Source organism: Notamacropus eugenii, chromosome 5, assembly GCF_028372415.1.
Source record: "Notamacropus eugenii isolate mMacEug1 chromosome 5, mMacEug1.pri_v2, whole genome shotgun sequence".
In the NCBI taxonomy this organism is placed as follows: domain Eukaryota; kingdom Metazoa; phylum Chordata; class Mammalia; order Diprotodontia; family Macropodidae; genus Notamacropus; species Notamacropus eugenii.
In genome coordinates, this window is record NC_092876.1 from 424,320,578 (window position 1) to 424,337,561 (window position 16,984).

General features: G+C 39.5%; 1 protein-coding gene across 1 annotated transcript in view; it reads right to left on the minus strand.

Moving 5' to 3' along the window:
* The window catches only part of CLIC6 (chloride intracellular channel 6), a 69,192-nt gene extending 66,219 nt beyond the window's left edge, over positions 1–2,973 (minus strand). The window contains exon 1 of the mRNA XM_072615026.1: positions 1,220–2,973. Within this exon, the coding sequence (XP_072471127.1) occupies positions 1,220–2,629 (1,410 nt within the window). The 5' untranslated portion in view covers positions 2,630–2,973. The remainder of the gene's footprint in view (positions 1–1,219) is intronic.
* Positions 2,974–16,984: the final 14,011 nt, after the last annotated feature.

Here is a 16,984-nt window from a genome sequence, read left to right on the forward strand (position 1 = left end):
AGATGGTAAAATAAAAGTTTTTAATCTCTGTAGACTAGTACATATTGGAGGATATAGACAACCACCTACCAATCTTGAAAATACATACTTAGATTCGTTTTGAAAACATCCTACACAAGCTAGTGGCTATCTCTCTTTGGAAAGTGATTGTTTCCCTTGAGTGAAGAAATGGTGAGTGCCTTTTCTTCCACATCTCCCAGTCTATCAAAAAATTCCAAGATTTACTTTAACTTAATTATGTAAAGAAGTTTCACATTCTTTTTTTTTTTTACTTTAAGTATCTGCTTACATTTGAGTTCACTAACTTCTAGAACTCTGTCAATAATTTCTTAAAGGATTATGACGCAAAAATAAAGCACATTCTTCCTCTCAATTTATAGCCTTCTCTCCTGTCATCTAGAACTTATTAACAAGGATCTTTATGTGAAACCATGTTAGGTGACTGATTATTGTGTTTTTTTAATACTCCTACATCTTCAAATTTAAATATAAAACTTATACAACTACCCTAAACAATGTATGTAGCAATTTCCTAGTAGGTAAAATGAATTTGAAGTTTTAACATATGAATAAAGGAATTTTTAATCATCATAGCTTACTACTACTATATATATTTCTTTTTCTGTGTGTGGCACTTTAACTGCACGTAGCATAATCTTTTAAAAGTACATTTTTCATTGGAAATACTCTATTCTACTGGAAATGGCATCTTCATGGAATTTTTGGAGACTGAAAACATAGATCATCTCTTCAATCGCTGAAATGTGAAGTACTGTGATTAACTTTTCACTTCACCTGCTTCCTGATTATCCCTATCAGTGACATTTTCACATCTTTAATCCTATTGGCAGAAACTACTTAGCACTACTTTGACCCCAGCAGCGGGTTAGTAGCTACTTTGCAGGTAAATGGGGTGGGGAGGGGGAGGAGGACGGAGATGTAGGGAGAGGAGAAAGGAGAGAAGGAAGGAAAATGGGAGGAGGACTTTTTTTAATAGTCGGCTCGAATAGCAGTCATTATTTTCAGGACAAAGGACAGTGGAAAGTTTGCACTTTCAAAATTACCCCTAATTTCGACTCTTCCCTGGAAATCCAGGAGCTTAGAGTAGGAAGAGGGAAGCCCACCCTGCCCAACCTCTCCGCCAGTGTGAGCAGTCCACACTCACAGAGGGGAAGGGTTGAGTGGAATGTAAGGCAGAGAGCAGGGAAGCGGGGCTTACCTTAACGAAGAGGGAAATGTCGTGCTCATTCCCTGGGGGCGGCTCGGGAGCTGAGGCACTCTCTCCTGAAGCCTCCTCCTCAGATGGTTCTCCTTCCTCTCTCCCGCCGTTCAGCTCTTCCCCTAGTTTATTTGTCTCGGCTTCAGCACCGGCACCTTCAGAGATAGTCTCGGACAGGTGGTTGCTCAGCGCTGCCTCTAAGTTTCTCTCTAGAGCAGACTCCTCATTTTCCTCCTCCTTCTGTGGGCTCCCATCACAGTTTTCCTCCTCGCCCTGGGCCACGACTTCTACGTTAGCGTTCTCCTTATCACAATTTTCTCCTCCCTCTTCCAGGGCTTCTTCCTGGACATCCCTCTTGGCACCTAGGCTGGCACATTCCTCCTGCACTGCTTCGCTAGGATCTCCTCCAGCGACGGAATCCTTTACACCTTCCTGGCCTCCGCTTTCCTGCTCAGCCAACCCTTCTACAGCCTCCACTTCCATGCTCTCGGGGTAACGTGCACCTTGAGGAGTCTCATCTTCCTGCTCGTCATCTATCAAACTGCCGGGGTCAGGGCTCTCAAGGCTCTGCTCCTCCACCTCCTCCCCCTGCTCGCTGGCCGTCGTACCTACAGGCTCCATTTGGTGTACCGGGCTGTTTTCTTCTCCTCCGTAGCTCTCGCCATTTTCGGAATTTCGGTCTTCTAGTCCTTTTGCCCCCTCCCTTTCGAGGTCCTCTCCGTCCATCCCCGCTCCAGGCTGTGCTAGCTCTCCCTCAGGCTGTAACAGTTTCACGCCTTCCTGGACCGCTTCCTGGGAAGCTGCTCCTGCTGCTGCCGTTACCACCGCTGTTTCCCCCCCAACGCGGTGCTCCGCCCCTACCTGTGCCTCTGGCTCCCGGTCTCCCGGGTCCTGGGCTCCTTTGGCTGCTACCTGGCTCTCCTCTTGCCGTTGGCGCTCAGAGCTGCCGCTGGCCTCCAGCTCGCATCTCCTTTCCTGGCTGATCGCCTGTACTCCTCTATCGTCCAGGACCTCACTCCTCTCTTCTTTTCCCTCTGTCTGCTGTTCTTTTTCCTCCTCCACGTTCCCGGGGGATTCCCTTATTTTGTCCTCGTGTTTTTTCTGTGTATCCTCCTCGCAGTCACTTGGCTTCAGGGTTTTACTCTCTTCTGCTTCCCTCTGGTCTACTTGGCCAATTGATGCTCCTGCTTCCTCCCTTACCTCCTTGGGAGTCTCGACTGGGGCAGCTGCTCCCTCCCCATCTCCAGTAGCATCTTCTACAGAAGACTGCTTTTCCTCTCTGAACTTCACCTGTGTCTCCTGCTCCTCCTCTTTGGCCCCAGTAGCAGGCCCCAGTTCTACGATTCCTAGGGGTTCTGCATTCTCCTTGGGGGCTAGTTCTCTTACCGCAGGTTCAGCAGCCTCTGTCATGTCTCATGAAATTATTGTCTTTAGCTTGAGGAAAAGAAAAAATAAAGCTGATGGAGATTCCGCAAGCCTTTGAGCTCTAGTCCAAGGGGTAGACTCCTTTGTTATAATCCTTTTCTTGCCTCCCTAGCCTTGGACTTCTGGGACCTATGGTTCTGGTTAAGATGGATTAGTGCTTATTACCAGCTGCATTCATGACGTTCAGAGTTAAATCCTCTCTTTCCCAAGACCTTGAGCTCTGTCTCAAAAATTTAATGGTCCCTTCGCTGCCTTAGTCTTCCCTTAAATTAAAGTCTGTTTACCAACCTGAAAATTAGAGTATTCTCTTGGTCACCAATGGAACTTGAATGACTTTCACTACCTTGTGACTTCGCAAACCCTTGAAGTACCTGCCTGCCCTTCCCCCCAACACAAACTTCATCCCCTCGTCCTTGGGCGGAGCTCAGTCACCTAGGCTAACCTTTGGCACTAGAGCCTACGTCAGGCATTCCCTCCTGGGGCCCTGGGTTGGTTTTAAAGAAAGGATTCCACAAACAAAAGCCTACTTAGGCCAATATGTGTGTTTTTCAAAACAATGCTGAGATGATACCCCAACTATTTAAACTTTGCCTTGCAGAATCCAGAATCTTTGAAAGTTAGGAGAGATTTCAGCTGCCATCTAATTCTATTTTTGTAAAACTCTAACTGTTAGGACTTTTCCATCTCCTGCCATTCAAACTAAATTGATCTCTTGACTACTGGTTATTGCTCCTGGTTCTGCCCTGTGAGGCATTTCTCTCCAGTGATGGCCCCAGTGCCCCACCCACCGTTCTCATCCTCATTGTGGCCACTGAAAGAAGCAACAGCAAAGTTATTGTGTAGCTACTGTGGTGCAAAACAAATACACCTCCTACCAGATCCCACTTTTTAATGGCAAAGACCCCAAATTTTTCAATGGAACTTTCCACCACTAAAATAATTTTAAAGCCACTTTTCAACTATAGGAGGAGCTTAATGAAAATTATTTTTTAAAAAACCATAAAAACAATATAATCTTCTTTAAATAGCCAGGAGGAGTATCCAATGTAGTTCATAAAAGTCATGATTGCCAGAAATAGTACCATGTCTACAACATAAATGACCATACCTTTGATGGCATCATTGGTCTCCATTAAGTTTTGACTTTCTGTATCAAGATAGCTAACAGGTTCAAAGGCCTAAGATATTAAAATAAGAACCAGAGTAAGCCCACTTTTGGACAAAAATTACTGAGAAAACTGGAAAACACTATGGAATAAATTAGGTTTAGACCAATACTTTATATTATATGTCAAGATAAGTCCCAAATGGACACATAATCTAGATATAAAAAGGTCGTGGTCAGAAATAAATTAGAGGAACAAGGAAGAAATTACCTTTCAGATCTAAGGATAAGAGCATTTGTGCCCAAACAAGGGATACAAAGAATCACAGAAGATGAAATGGTAAATTTTGATTATATAAAACTAAGAAGTTTTTCATAAACAAATCCAATACAGCTAAAATTAGAAGAAAATCAGTTAACTAGGGGAAAGTCTTTTTAAAATAATATTTTATTTTTCCCAGTTACACGTAAAGAAAATATTTAACATTCATTTTTTAAATTAACAGTTCTAAATTCTCTCTCTCTCTTCCCTGTCTCTCCCTCCCTGAAATAGTAATTAGTTTGATATAGGCTATACATGTGCAATCATGCAAAACATATCTCCATAGTGTTGTGGTGTTTGAAGAAGACAATGCCATCAGAGATGATGACATAACTTGCACTTGACTTTGTTTTGAGTGAAGGAGGGCTGCGCAAGATCACCAGCCTCACTTTATCCTCCTGAGCCATCTGGTTCCCATTTCCATATCAATCATATTGTGAAAGAAAACAAAGAGAAAAATTTTTAAAAAAGTGAAAAATAGTATCAATCTGCCTTTAGATTCCATCAATTCTTTCTCTAGATATGGATAGCACTTTTCATCATGAGTCTTTTGGAACTGGCTTGGGTCATTGTATTGCTGAGAATAGCTGTCATTCACAGCTGATCATCATACAGCATTGTTGTTACTGTGTAAGCTGTTTTCCTGGATCTGCTCACTTCACTTTGCATCAGTTCATGCAAGTCCAGGTTGTTCTGAAATGATCCTGCTTATCATTTTTAATAGCACAATAATATTCCATTACAATCATATACCACATGTGGGATTTAAAAAGGTTTAGCAAGACAAATTTCTCCATAATTTCATCATTTTATTAGTAATGTCAGCATTTCAATAAAAGGATAGTCATTTGGTATCTCTTTGACTACGGACAATCATGGGGGGAGGGGTGCCCTCTGGACATATACCTACTGAAAGAAGGGTGTTCCTGAGGGTGGCAATCAACTCTGATTGGTTAACAATTAATGGGAAAATGAATATTGCAATAGCGGCTGGACCTGAACTTTGTGTCATTTACTTCTTAAGTTATCCCTAGTCTTGAGCAATCTATTCAAAGAATTTATCCCCACCCAGACCTAAGCAGAGTACAATAGCTTCTCCAACTGGGTGGGATCTGAACAAGAAAGTTAGTCCAAGTAACTCTCTTTGTGATGGCCCAAAACTGGAAATCAAGGGGATGTCCATCAATTGGGGAATGGCTGAACAAGTTGTGGTATATGAATGTAATGGAATACTATTGTGCTATAAGAAATGATGAACAGGAAGACTTCAGAGAGGCCTGGAAGGACTTATATGAATTGATGCTGAGTGAAAAGAGCAGAACCAGGAGAACTTTGCACACAGCAACAATCACAGTGTGTGAGGAATTTTTCTGGTAGATTTAGTCCTTCACAGGAAGGCAAGGACCTAAAAAATTCCCAGGGCATTCTTGAAGCAAAACACCTTCCACATCCAGAGAAAGAATTATAGAATTGGATTGCAAAATGAAGCAGACCATTTTCTCTTGTGTTATGTTTTGTTTTGTTTTATGGTTTCTCTCATTTATTTTAATTCTTCTATGCAACATGATTAAGATGAAAATGTATTTAATAAGAATGTATGTGTAGAATGTATGTGCATAAGATTGCACTGTCTTGGAGAGTGAGTGTGGAGGGAAGACAAAGGAAGGGGAAGGAAGAGAAAAAAAATCTAAGATATATGAAAGTGACTGTAGAAAACTGAAAAAGAAATAAAATAATTAAAAAAAGAAAATTAATCCAATCTCATTTTCAGTAATGTCCTTCAAGAGACTGAACTTTAAAAATCAGAACTTTAGGAAAAGGGGGCAACTCTAGATCTCCTCAATTGGTTATTCATAGTCATTTCTCTCACCCAAACTTGTTCAGACATTCCCCAGTTGATGGGCATACTCTCAATTCTAGTTGATGGGAGACCAAGTATCACTAGGCAACTCTACACTATTTCCATTGATTATTGATATAGCTGTTTCTTGGTTTAACCATTTTAGAAAGCAATCTGAAAATGTGTCTCTTCCCCCCACCTCCAAGTTAATATACTTTACATATCATTTAAAACAAATTAAACCACTATTAGGCATATACCCCCAAAGAGATCAAAGTGGAGAGGCGGTCTTTTTTTTACCTAAGTATTTATAGAAGCTCTTTTTTTTTAGTGGCAAAGAATGGAAACTAAAGGAGTGCCCATCTATTGAGGAATGGTTGAACAAATTATGACATGTGAAGGTAAAATGACAAAAAAAGTTTCAAGGAAATTCAGAAGATTTATATGAATTGATACAAACTGAAGTAAACAGAACCAGGAGAACAGTTTATACCATAACAGCAACATTTTAAAAATGAACAATTTTGAAAGAATTAAAACTCTGAGTAGTGCATTGATTAACCATGATTCTAAAATACTTATATAGAATGCTACTCACCTCCTGATAGGGAAGCAATGGACAAATGTAAATGAGACACACATTTTTAGACATGTCCTATGTAGGAATTTGTTTTATTCGACTATGCTTATTTATTATAAGGATTTTGTTTTTCTTCCTTTTTTTTTTTTTGGCTGGATGTCAGCAAAAAAAAATTTGATAACTGAGAAACAAAATTCAACTTAAAAAGATAGCTAATAAGTTATGTCTAGTGCATGCGTCCTCTCCCAGGGCCTAAGTTGACGAAAGGACTCCCTTTTATACCCCCTATACACCATTCAGTGTTTCCTGACCCACCAACCAAAACCTAGTACTTTCTAGAAGTATCATCTGGTAAATAGGGAAGGGCCATTTGATGTTCTAAGGAGACCAGGAAGTCATTTCAAAGTAAAAAGAGGCTACCAATAATCTGTGTCAAGGAGTGATAGCTTAAGGCTCAGGGTATCCTCTTCCTATGTTCACTATTGCTACCAGAGGGAGCATCATTCTCCTAGGCTCACAACTTAGGTATTATCTTTGATTCTTCACTCTCTTTCTCACTTTCCATATCCATTCTGTTTTGAATTCTTATTCATTCTCCTTTTGAAACATCCCCCATGTACGCTCCCTTCTCTCCTCTGACACTGCTATCATCCTGGTGCAAATCATCATCACCTCACACCTGGACTACTGAAATAGTCTGAAGTAGTATTCCTGCCTCAAATCTCTCCACACTGTTATCTATCTTCCATTTAACCATCAAATTAATCTTTCTAGGCATAAATCTGTCTATATCACCCACCAATAAATTTGAGTTTTATTGCCTCTAGGACCAAATACAAAATCCCCTGGCTTTTAAAGTCCTTCATAACCTGGACCCTTCCTACCTTTCCAGTATTTTTTTACATTTTAAAACACCTTGAAAACAATACTATATCTCTTGACTTTAGGTACCTTATCTGGTTGTCCCCCATGACTAGAATTTAGAATTATGTCCCTCCTCATGTTTATTTCCTGGTTTTCCTAGATTCCCTCAGTGCCCAAATAAAATGCAATATTCTAGAAGAAGCCTTTCCCAGTTCCCTTTAGCACTAGAATCTTGTCTCTAAGATCATCTCTAACTTATCCTGTATATATCTTATTTGCACATAGTTGATTCCATGAGACTGTGATCTTGAGAAAAGGACTGTTTTTGCCTTTCTATGTATCCCCAGAACTTAGCATTGTGCTTAGTATATACCAATAGTTATCTAATAAATGTTTCTTGACTCCAATTCTTTGCTGTCTTTGGGGTATGGGTATATATAGGTATATGGAATATAGTAGTGATACAGCTGGATTAAGTGTTAGGCAGTTTAGGGAATTTTTCAACGTAGTTCCAAATTGTTTTCCAGACTGCCTGGATCAATTTATAGCCCCACCAACAGTGCAATAGTGTGCCAACTCTAACTACTGTACTTTTCATTTTTTGTTATCTTTGCTTATCTGATGAGTTTGAGGTAGGACCATAGAGCTTTTTAAATCAGCACTTTACTAATTAATGATTTGGAGCATTTTTTTGTATTGTTGATAACTTAGATTTCTTTCAGTTGAAATTGCTTCTGGCAGCTTATCTTTGGAGGGATGACCCTGATGTCATCTTGTTTCTTATGAAAAGGAACGTCCAAGAAAACAATGTCCAGGATCATAAAAACCCAAGGGGAAAGACTGATGGACAGTTTGCTTTCGATCTTCCAAAGTCATAGCCTATTCTGATCACCATTAGACAGGGGCACACTTTTGAGCAACTCAGTAAATGGGGACTATGAAAATACCCAGGTGGAGAATATGAGTTCTCCAGAACTTAAATTTTTTAATAAACCTCTAATTTTCATCTAATTGATGGGAGACCAAATGTCACCAGGCAACTGTAGACTATTTTCAGGATCATCTGAGCTCTCCTTATATAACTTTTCCCCCAAAATTCCAGGAGAGCTGACCCCTGAATCTTCTTAAGATTGATCTTCTGTATTGATAATTCATTTTTTTCTTATTGTTAATATAATTTTGCTTCTTAATAGGAAGATCTTCCCCATTCATTAATGGGCCTGGGAAGATTTGTAGGAAGGCCCACACCTCTTATTAAATTTTCTACTGAAGCATTGGTTCTCAAGGGTTATGAAGCCCTCTCACTCTAAAAAGTATATAAGGATCTTGGAAGAAGGTTTGTGTGCCAGATGAGACTCTGGGAAGCTGCTTAGTAGCCCTCCAGCTTTGAAAACCTAGATGTTGGTGCTTCGCTTTCTGATAACTATGTATGTATGTAATGGTCAGACAATTGGGAACCCTGTCTGTTGGTCTTCATTTCTCTTCTTCTATTTTTCTCTATTGGTGAATGATACATGTTCTTAATTAAAGTGATTGTTGCCCCCCCACAAAAGTCGCTTTCCTTTTAAAAAAGCAAATCACAGGACATGTGATAGTAGGCCACACTGTGTAGGTCAGGGTGCTTACTGTTACATCTACCAACCCACATCTCATATGAACTATCATCAAATCTTGGGTGTCCGCCACCATAGCCTTATCTGATTCAGTAAATACTGCACTGTCAGTATAGTGGTGAACACCAATGCCCTCAGACAGTGAGATCTCTTTCAGGTCAATTGAAGGAGAATTTGAAGGATGCCAAGCCTAGAGGCCTGTATTGGGCTACCCGAGTCTTTCTTACCTGTCCCAGGTCTTCGGTTGGCCAAACCGGATAAACGTATGAGAGAAAGGACGTTCCAGAGTCAAACAGGGGTTGAGCTTTATTTCAGGGTCCGGGTTACAAATGCAGGGGGGTCTTCCTTAGGAGGAAGAGGGGGAGATTTCCTAAGGAGGCTAAGCTTAAGGGATTGGAAGTAGAAGTACAAGCGGGGAGAGAGGGGGAGGGGAGAGAGGAAAGAAAAGAAGCGGAGCCCTACTTTTCTCTTTGGATCCACATGTGCTAAGAGAGAGCTTTCTGGCTTCCTCAATCCTACTTAATCTTCAGCCACACAGTTTGCATCTCAATACCATGCTGTTAGGTAACTAGGTGTGCTCCAATCCGGGACGACCTCGAGGGCAGGGAGACTCCACCCATCAGGTATCTCCGGGGGAGAGGCGGAAATACCCGAGCTAGCCGAGCTAGCTCAGTCTGACCTTCTCGAACCCCCGCTGTTCATGGAGGGCCTCGTAAGACTCTAAGATTTAGAAGTCCCACTTTTACCCGCCCGAGACCGTCCACACGGAATTGAGCTTCCAGTCCCAACAGAAGGAGAATTCAAATAACCTTGAGGAAGAATGGTAAAGTTATGAGGTAAAAGAAATTGTTCCTCACTAGTCTCAGTGATAGGCAAGATCAATAACACCATACTAATCATCCTGGGTGTGGGATACCTGGTCCACAACATTGATAAAGTCAAAGATAATCTCAGCAATTAGTATAACAACTTTATTCAACTCCTGAGGTCACTGACAAAAATAAAAATTATATGTATCAAAATATTTGTATTCGTACTTTTTGTGGTAGCAAAGAACTAGAAACAAATAGATGTCCATAACTTCTGAAGGGACTAAATTGACAAAATTATTACTGTGCTGTAATGAAGAAAAAAGTGATGAATACAAATAAGCATAGATTTACACATGTAGATGCAGAGTGAAAAAAATCAGAACCCAAAACCTGACTATATATAATGACTTTGTTGTCAGTCATGTCCAACTCTACATGACACCATGAATTTGTCCATGTAGTTTTCTTGGAAGAGATACTGGAGTATGCAATGATTACATTGATGTAAATGAAAAATAACAAAATTCAACACTGGAAAATTATAAAGAACAAGTTTATTTCTGTTTTCTCTGTAAAAGAGAATACCTTTTATACTGGAAATGATAAAATTAAAATGACTGCTGAGGTCCAAGATAACTAAGAGGGCATCTAACTGCACTTAATGAATTCAAGTCATCGGGATCAGGTAAATTCCATTCTCAGTTCTTGAAAGAACAGATAGTTTTTTCCGGGCGGAGCCAAGATGGCAGAGTGAAAGCAACAACTCACCTAAGCTCCTAGACAAACTCCTCTGGATATCTCTGAAAGGAGAATCTGACCAAACTTTGGAGGTGTGGAATCCAGTGGGTGACAGACTTTGACAGATTCAGAGCCCAGGTTAGACTGGAAGGTCCACAGGAAAGATCTGTTCCGCGGGGGTAAGCCCCCAGCGCACAGCGCAGCGTGGTCAGCGCAGCAGGGCGGAAGGGACCTGAGAAGCCCGAGAGTGGCGGGCGAAACCAGCAGAGCAGGAGACCAGCCAAACTGAGCTGGTGAGAGCCGCTGAGCACCAGATATCAGCGCAGCAGCCCTTGAAACCTTTAGCCTGAAGGCTAAATTTCGGTAAGTCACCTACTTGAACTTCCAGGAGCCAGGATGGCGGAGTGATCAGTAAATGCTCTCTCCTCCCCCCTGATGACCGTGAAAGAACCATAAAATATTTCCCCAGATAAATCCTGGATCAGCGGGAACAGCAGAAGGGGGCAAATAGTCTCATAACACCAGAGGCTAGAAAAATAGCAAGGGGGGGGATTCTTCCTACTGTGGCGGAGGCAATCTGGAAGGACAGACAACCCAGGGCAGAGAAAATTCACACTGAGACCCAGGCAGGCCTCAGCGCCCTGAGACGAGCCCCAGAAGGGGCGGGAACACGCATTAGCATCTAGGCGTGCCCCAGCCCTTCAGGGGAAAAGGAAAGACAATAGGGAAGCTGGGATCACCATCCCCTGACCTTGCCTTTGCCTCAGGTCAACTGAGGAGATCTCCTGAGACCAGACCACCCCTCCCACACACCTAACAAACTAACCCCAGGGTTGATCTGGGAAACAAAAAACAAAAACCTGCTTTTAGCCTCGACACACATCAGCTCAACACAAAGATCTGTACCTTCTGACTGAAAGAACCAGAAGCTACAACACTCAGCCAACATCATGAATCGGAAAAAGCAGACGAAAAGTGAAAAAACCATAGAATCTTTCTATGGGGATAAAAACCAAAACACAAACACCAAAGAGGTCAGAGCCAATACTGTACTTCCATCTGAAACCTCAGAAGGGACTATGAATTTCTCTCAAGCTCAACTAGATTACCTGGAACAGCTGAAGAAGGAAATAAAAGAAAAACTGGCCAATTATTTTAAAATTATAAAAAAAGAATTCACTGATGAGAACATCACTCTGAAAAGGAAAACTGAACAAATGGAAACGGAAGTTCAAAAATTAACTGGAGAGAATAATTCCCTAAAAGGAAGAGTTAATCAAATGGAAAAGGAAACCCAAAACATAATTGGGAAAATTGATCAAATGGAAAAGGAAACACAAAACCTAACTGGGAAAATTGGTCGAATGGAAAAAGAAGTACAAAAATTAAATGGAGAAAATAGCTCCTTAAAGGGAAAAATTGGTCAGATGGAAAAGGAGATGGAAAAGTTAACTGAAGAAAACAATACGATGAAGATTAGAATTGGGCAAGTAGAAACTAATGACTCAATGAGGCAACAAGAATCAGTCAAACAAAATCTAAAGAATGGAAAGATAGAAGAAAATGTAAAATATTTAATTGGAAAAACAACTGACCTGGAAAATAGATCCAGGAGAGAAAATTTAAGAATTATTGGCCTGCCAGAAACCCATGATGAAGAAAAGAGTCTGGACAATATCTTCCAGGAAATCATCAAGGAAAACTGCCCAGAAGTACTAGACCCAGAGGGCAAAATAGTCATCGAAAGAATCCACCGTTCCCCTCCCGAAAGGGATCCCAAACTCAAAACCCCAAGAAATATCGTTGTCAAATTCCAGAGCTATCAAGTGAAGGAGAAAATACTACAAGCAGCCAGAAAGAAACAATTCAAATATCAAGGACATACAGTCAGGATCACACAGGACCTTGCAGCTTCTACATTAAAAGATCGAAAGAATTGGAACCCAATATTCCATAAGGCAAAGGAGTTGGGACTTCAACCAAGGATCAACTACCCAGCAAAGTTTAGCATAACATTTCAGGCAAGGAGAAAGTCATTCAACGAAATAAGGGATTTCCAGAGCTTCCTGACCAAAACACCAGAACTCAATAGACAATTTGATCTTCAAATGCAGGTCTCCAGAGAATCATAAAAAGGTAAACAGGGGTGAAAAAACAGAAACAAAAACTTGCTACTCAATTAGGGCAAACTGTTTACCTCCCTATAAGGGAAGATGATACCTGTTAATCTTGAGAACTGTGCAGCTATTATGATAAAAGGGATATATGTAGAGGGAACGGGTATAAAGTAAATGATGTCATGTCAAAAATATGATTTAAGTATGAGAAGGGATTGTAATAGGAGGTGTGAAAAGGGGGAAGCAGAAAATGGCAAATTATATCACAGGAAGAAATACAAAACCAAAGTAGAGGGAAGGAGGGGAGGGAGATGAGCATTGTTTGAGAGGTACTCTCATCTGATTGGTTTAAAGGAGGGAAGAATAATCTTAAGTAGATAATCCTAACTAGCTCTATAGGTAGTAGGAGGGGAAGGGGGAAGAAAGGGGAGGGTGGCTAAAAGGGAGGAAAGAAGCAATAAGAGTAAAGGGGAGTAAAAGGGAGGGGGGCTAAAAGAAGGAGGGGAAGGCTGCAGGAGGAGGGGGAGAAAAGTGAATACTATTGAGGAGGGGAAGGGAGATGGGAGAGTTAAAAGCACAAATGGTGGGAAAGAGGTTGGAGGGAAATACACAGATTGTAATCATAACTGTGAATGTGAATGGAATGAACTCTCCCATAAAACGGAGACGGATAGCAGAATGGATTAAAAGCCATAATCCAACAATATGCTGCTTACAAGAAACACATTTGAAACAGGGGGATACACATAGGTTAAACGTCAAAGGATGGAGCAGAATATGTTGTGCTTCAGCTCATGTAAGAAAGGCAGGAGTAGCAATCCTAATCTCAGACAAAGCAAAAGCAGAAATAGATCTAATCAAAAGGGATAAGGATGGAAACTATATCCTGCTAAAAGGCACCATAGACAATGAAGCAATATCATTACTAAACATGTATGCTCCAAGTGGTATAGCATCCAAATTCTTAGAGGAGAGGTTGGGGGAGTTGAAGGAAGAAATTGATAGCAAAACTGTACTAGTGGGGGACCTCAACCTCCCCCTCTCTGAACTCAATAAATCTAACCTCAAAATAAACAAGAAAGAGGTTAAGGAGGTAAATAAAACTCTGGATAAGGTAGATATGATAGATCTTTGGAGAAAATTAAATGGGAATAGAAAGGAATATACCTTTTTCTCAGCGGTACATGGAACATTTACAAAAATTGACCATGTACTAGGACATAAAAATCTCACAATCCAGTGCAGAAAGGTAGAGATAATCAATGCATCCTTTTCAGATCATAATGCATTAAAAATTACATGTAATAAAAGGCCATGGAAAGAGAAACCAAAAATCAATTGGAAACTAAATAATCTAATTCTAAAGAAGGGTTGGGTTAAAGAAGAAATCATAGAAACAATCAACAATTTCATTCAAGAGAATGACAATAGTGAGACAACATACCAAAACTTATGGGATACTGCAAAAGCAGTTATTAGGGGAAGTTTTATATCTTTGAATGCTTACATAAATAAAATAGAGAAAGAGGAGATCAATGACTTAGGCTTGCAGTTGAAAAAGCTAGAAAAAGAACAAATTGAAAATCCCCAAGTAAATACCAAATTAGAAATACTGAAAACCAAAGGAGAGATTAATAAAATTGAAATTAAGAAAACTATTGAATTAATAAATAAAACCAATAGTTGGTTTTATGAAAAAACTAATAAAATTGATAAACCTTTGGTCAATCTGATTAAAAAAAAGAAAGAAGAAAATCAAATTACTAATATTAAAAATAAAAGGGGTGAACTCACCTCCAATGAGGAGGAAATTAAAACAATAATTAGAAACTACTTTGCCCAACTTTATGCCCACAAATTTGATAATCTAAACGAGATGGATGAATATTTTAAAAAATAAAAATTGCCCAAATTAACAGAAGAGGAAGTTGAATACTTAAACAACCCCATCTCAGAAAAAGAAATTGAACAAGCCATCAATGAACTCCCTAGGAAACAATCTCCAGGGCCAGATGGATTCACAAGTGAATTCTATCAAACATTTAAAGAACAGTTAATTCCAATACTATATAGACTATTTTTGAAAATTGGGGAAGAAGGAGTCCTCCCAAATTCTTTCTATGATACAAATATGGTTTTTATACCCAAACCAGGAAGAGACAAAACAGAGAAAGAAAATTATAGACCAATTTCCCTAATGAATATAGATGCAAAAATTTTAGATAAAATTTTAGCAAAACGAATACAGCATCTTATCACGAGATTAATACATTATGATCAGGTAGGATTCATACCAGGATTACAGGGCTGGTTCAATATTAGGAAAACTATTAGCATTATCGATCACATCAACAACAAAGCTAACAAAAACCACATGATTATCTCAATAGATGCAGAAAAAGCTTTTGACAAAATATAACACCCATTCCTACTAAAAACACTGGAGAACGTAGGAATAAAGGGAGCGTTCCATAAAATAATAAGCAGTATCTATCTAAAACCTTCAGCAAGCATTATATGCAATGGGGATAAGCTAGATGTATTCCCAATAAGATCAGGGGTGAAACAAGGTTGTCCATTATCACCACTATTATTCAATATGGTACTAGAAATGTTAGCTGTAGCAATTAGACAAGATAAAGATATTCAAGGAATAAGAATAGCCAAAGAACAAACTAAGTTATCACTCTTTGCAGATGATATGATGATTTACCTAGAGAATCCCAGAGATTCAAGTAAAAAATTACTTGAATTAATAAACAACTTTGGCAAAGTTGCAGGTTACAAAATAAACCCACAGAAATCTTCTGTGTTCCTATATATTAGCAACAAAGTCCAACAGCAAGAGATAGAAAGAGAAATCCCATTTAAAGCTAGAGTAGACAGTATAAAATACTTAGGAGTCTACCTGCCAAAACAAACCCAGGGATTATATGAACACAATTACAAGACACTTTTTGCACAAATAAAGTCAGATTTAAATAAGTGGAAAAACATTAGTTGCTCATGGGTAGGCCGTGCTAATATAATAAAAATGACAATTCTACCTAAATTAATATACTTATTTAGTGCCATACCAATTAAACTATCAGACAATTATTTTCTAGAGCTGGATAAAATAATATCAAAATTCATTTGGAAAAACAAAAGGTCCAGAATATCAAAGGGACTAATGAAAAGAAATGCTTGGGAAGGTGGCCTAGCGCTACCAGACCTCAAACTGTACTATAAAGCAGCAATTATCAAAACCACTTGGTATTGGCTAAGAAACAGAGAGGTAGACAAGTGGAATAGACTTGGCACTCAAGATGCAGTAGGCAAGGAATATAGCAACCTTCTGTTTGATAAACCCAAGGACCCCAGCTTCTGGGATAAGAACTCATTGTTTGACAAAAATTGCTGGGAAAACTGGATAACAGTGTGGCGGAAATTAGGCATAGACCCATACCTGACACCGCACACAAGAATAAAGTCCAAATGGGTACATGATTTAGGTATAAAGATTGATACCATGAATAAACTTGAAACTCAAGGAATAGTGTATTTATCAGATCTATGGAGAAGGGAAGAATTCTTTACTAAAGGAGAGATAGAAAGCATTATGAAATGCAAAATGGATAACTTTGATTACATTAAACTGACAAGTTTTTGCACAACCAAACCCAATGCAACCAAAATCCGGAGGGATGTAGTAAATTGGGAAAGAATTTTTACAGCTAAGCTCGGGGATAAAGGCCTCATTTCTAGAATATATAGAGAACTGACTCATATGTATAATCATACAAGTCATTCCCCAATTGATAAATGGTCAAAGGATATGAACAGGCAATTTTCAGAGGAAGAAATTAAAGATATCTATAATCATATGAAAAAATGCTCTAAATCACTATTGATTAGAGAGATGCAAATCAAAACAACTCTGAGGTACCACATCACACCTATAAGATTGGCAAACATGACAGAACAAGAAAATGATAAATGCTGGAGAGGATGTGGGAGAGTTGGAACACTAATTCATTGTTGGCGGAGCTGCGAGCGCATCCAACCATTCTGGAGAGCAATTTGGAACTATGCCCAAAGGGCTACAAAAATGTGCATACCCTTTGACCCAGCAATATCGCTACTAGGACTATATCCCCAAGAGATCATAAAAATGGGAAAGGGTCCCACATGTACAAAAATATTTATAGCAGCACTCTATGTAGTTGCCAAAAACTGGAAGTCAAGGGGATGTCCATCAATTGGGGAATGGCTGAATAAATTATGGTATATGAATGTAATGGAGTACTATTGTGCCATAAGAAATGATGAACAAGAAGACTTCAGAGAGGCCTGGAAGGACTTATATG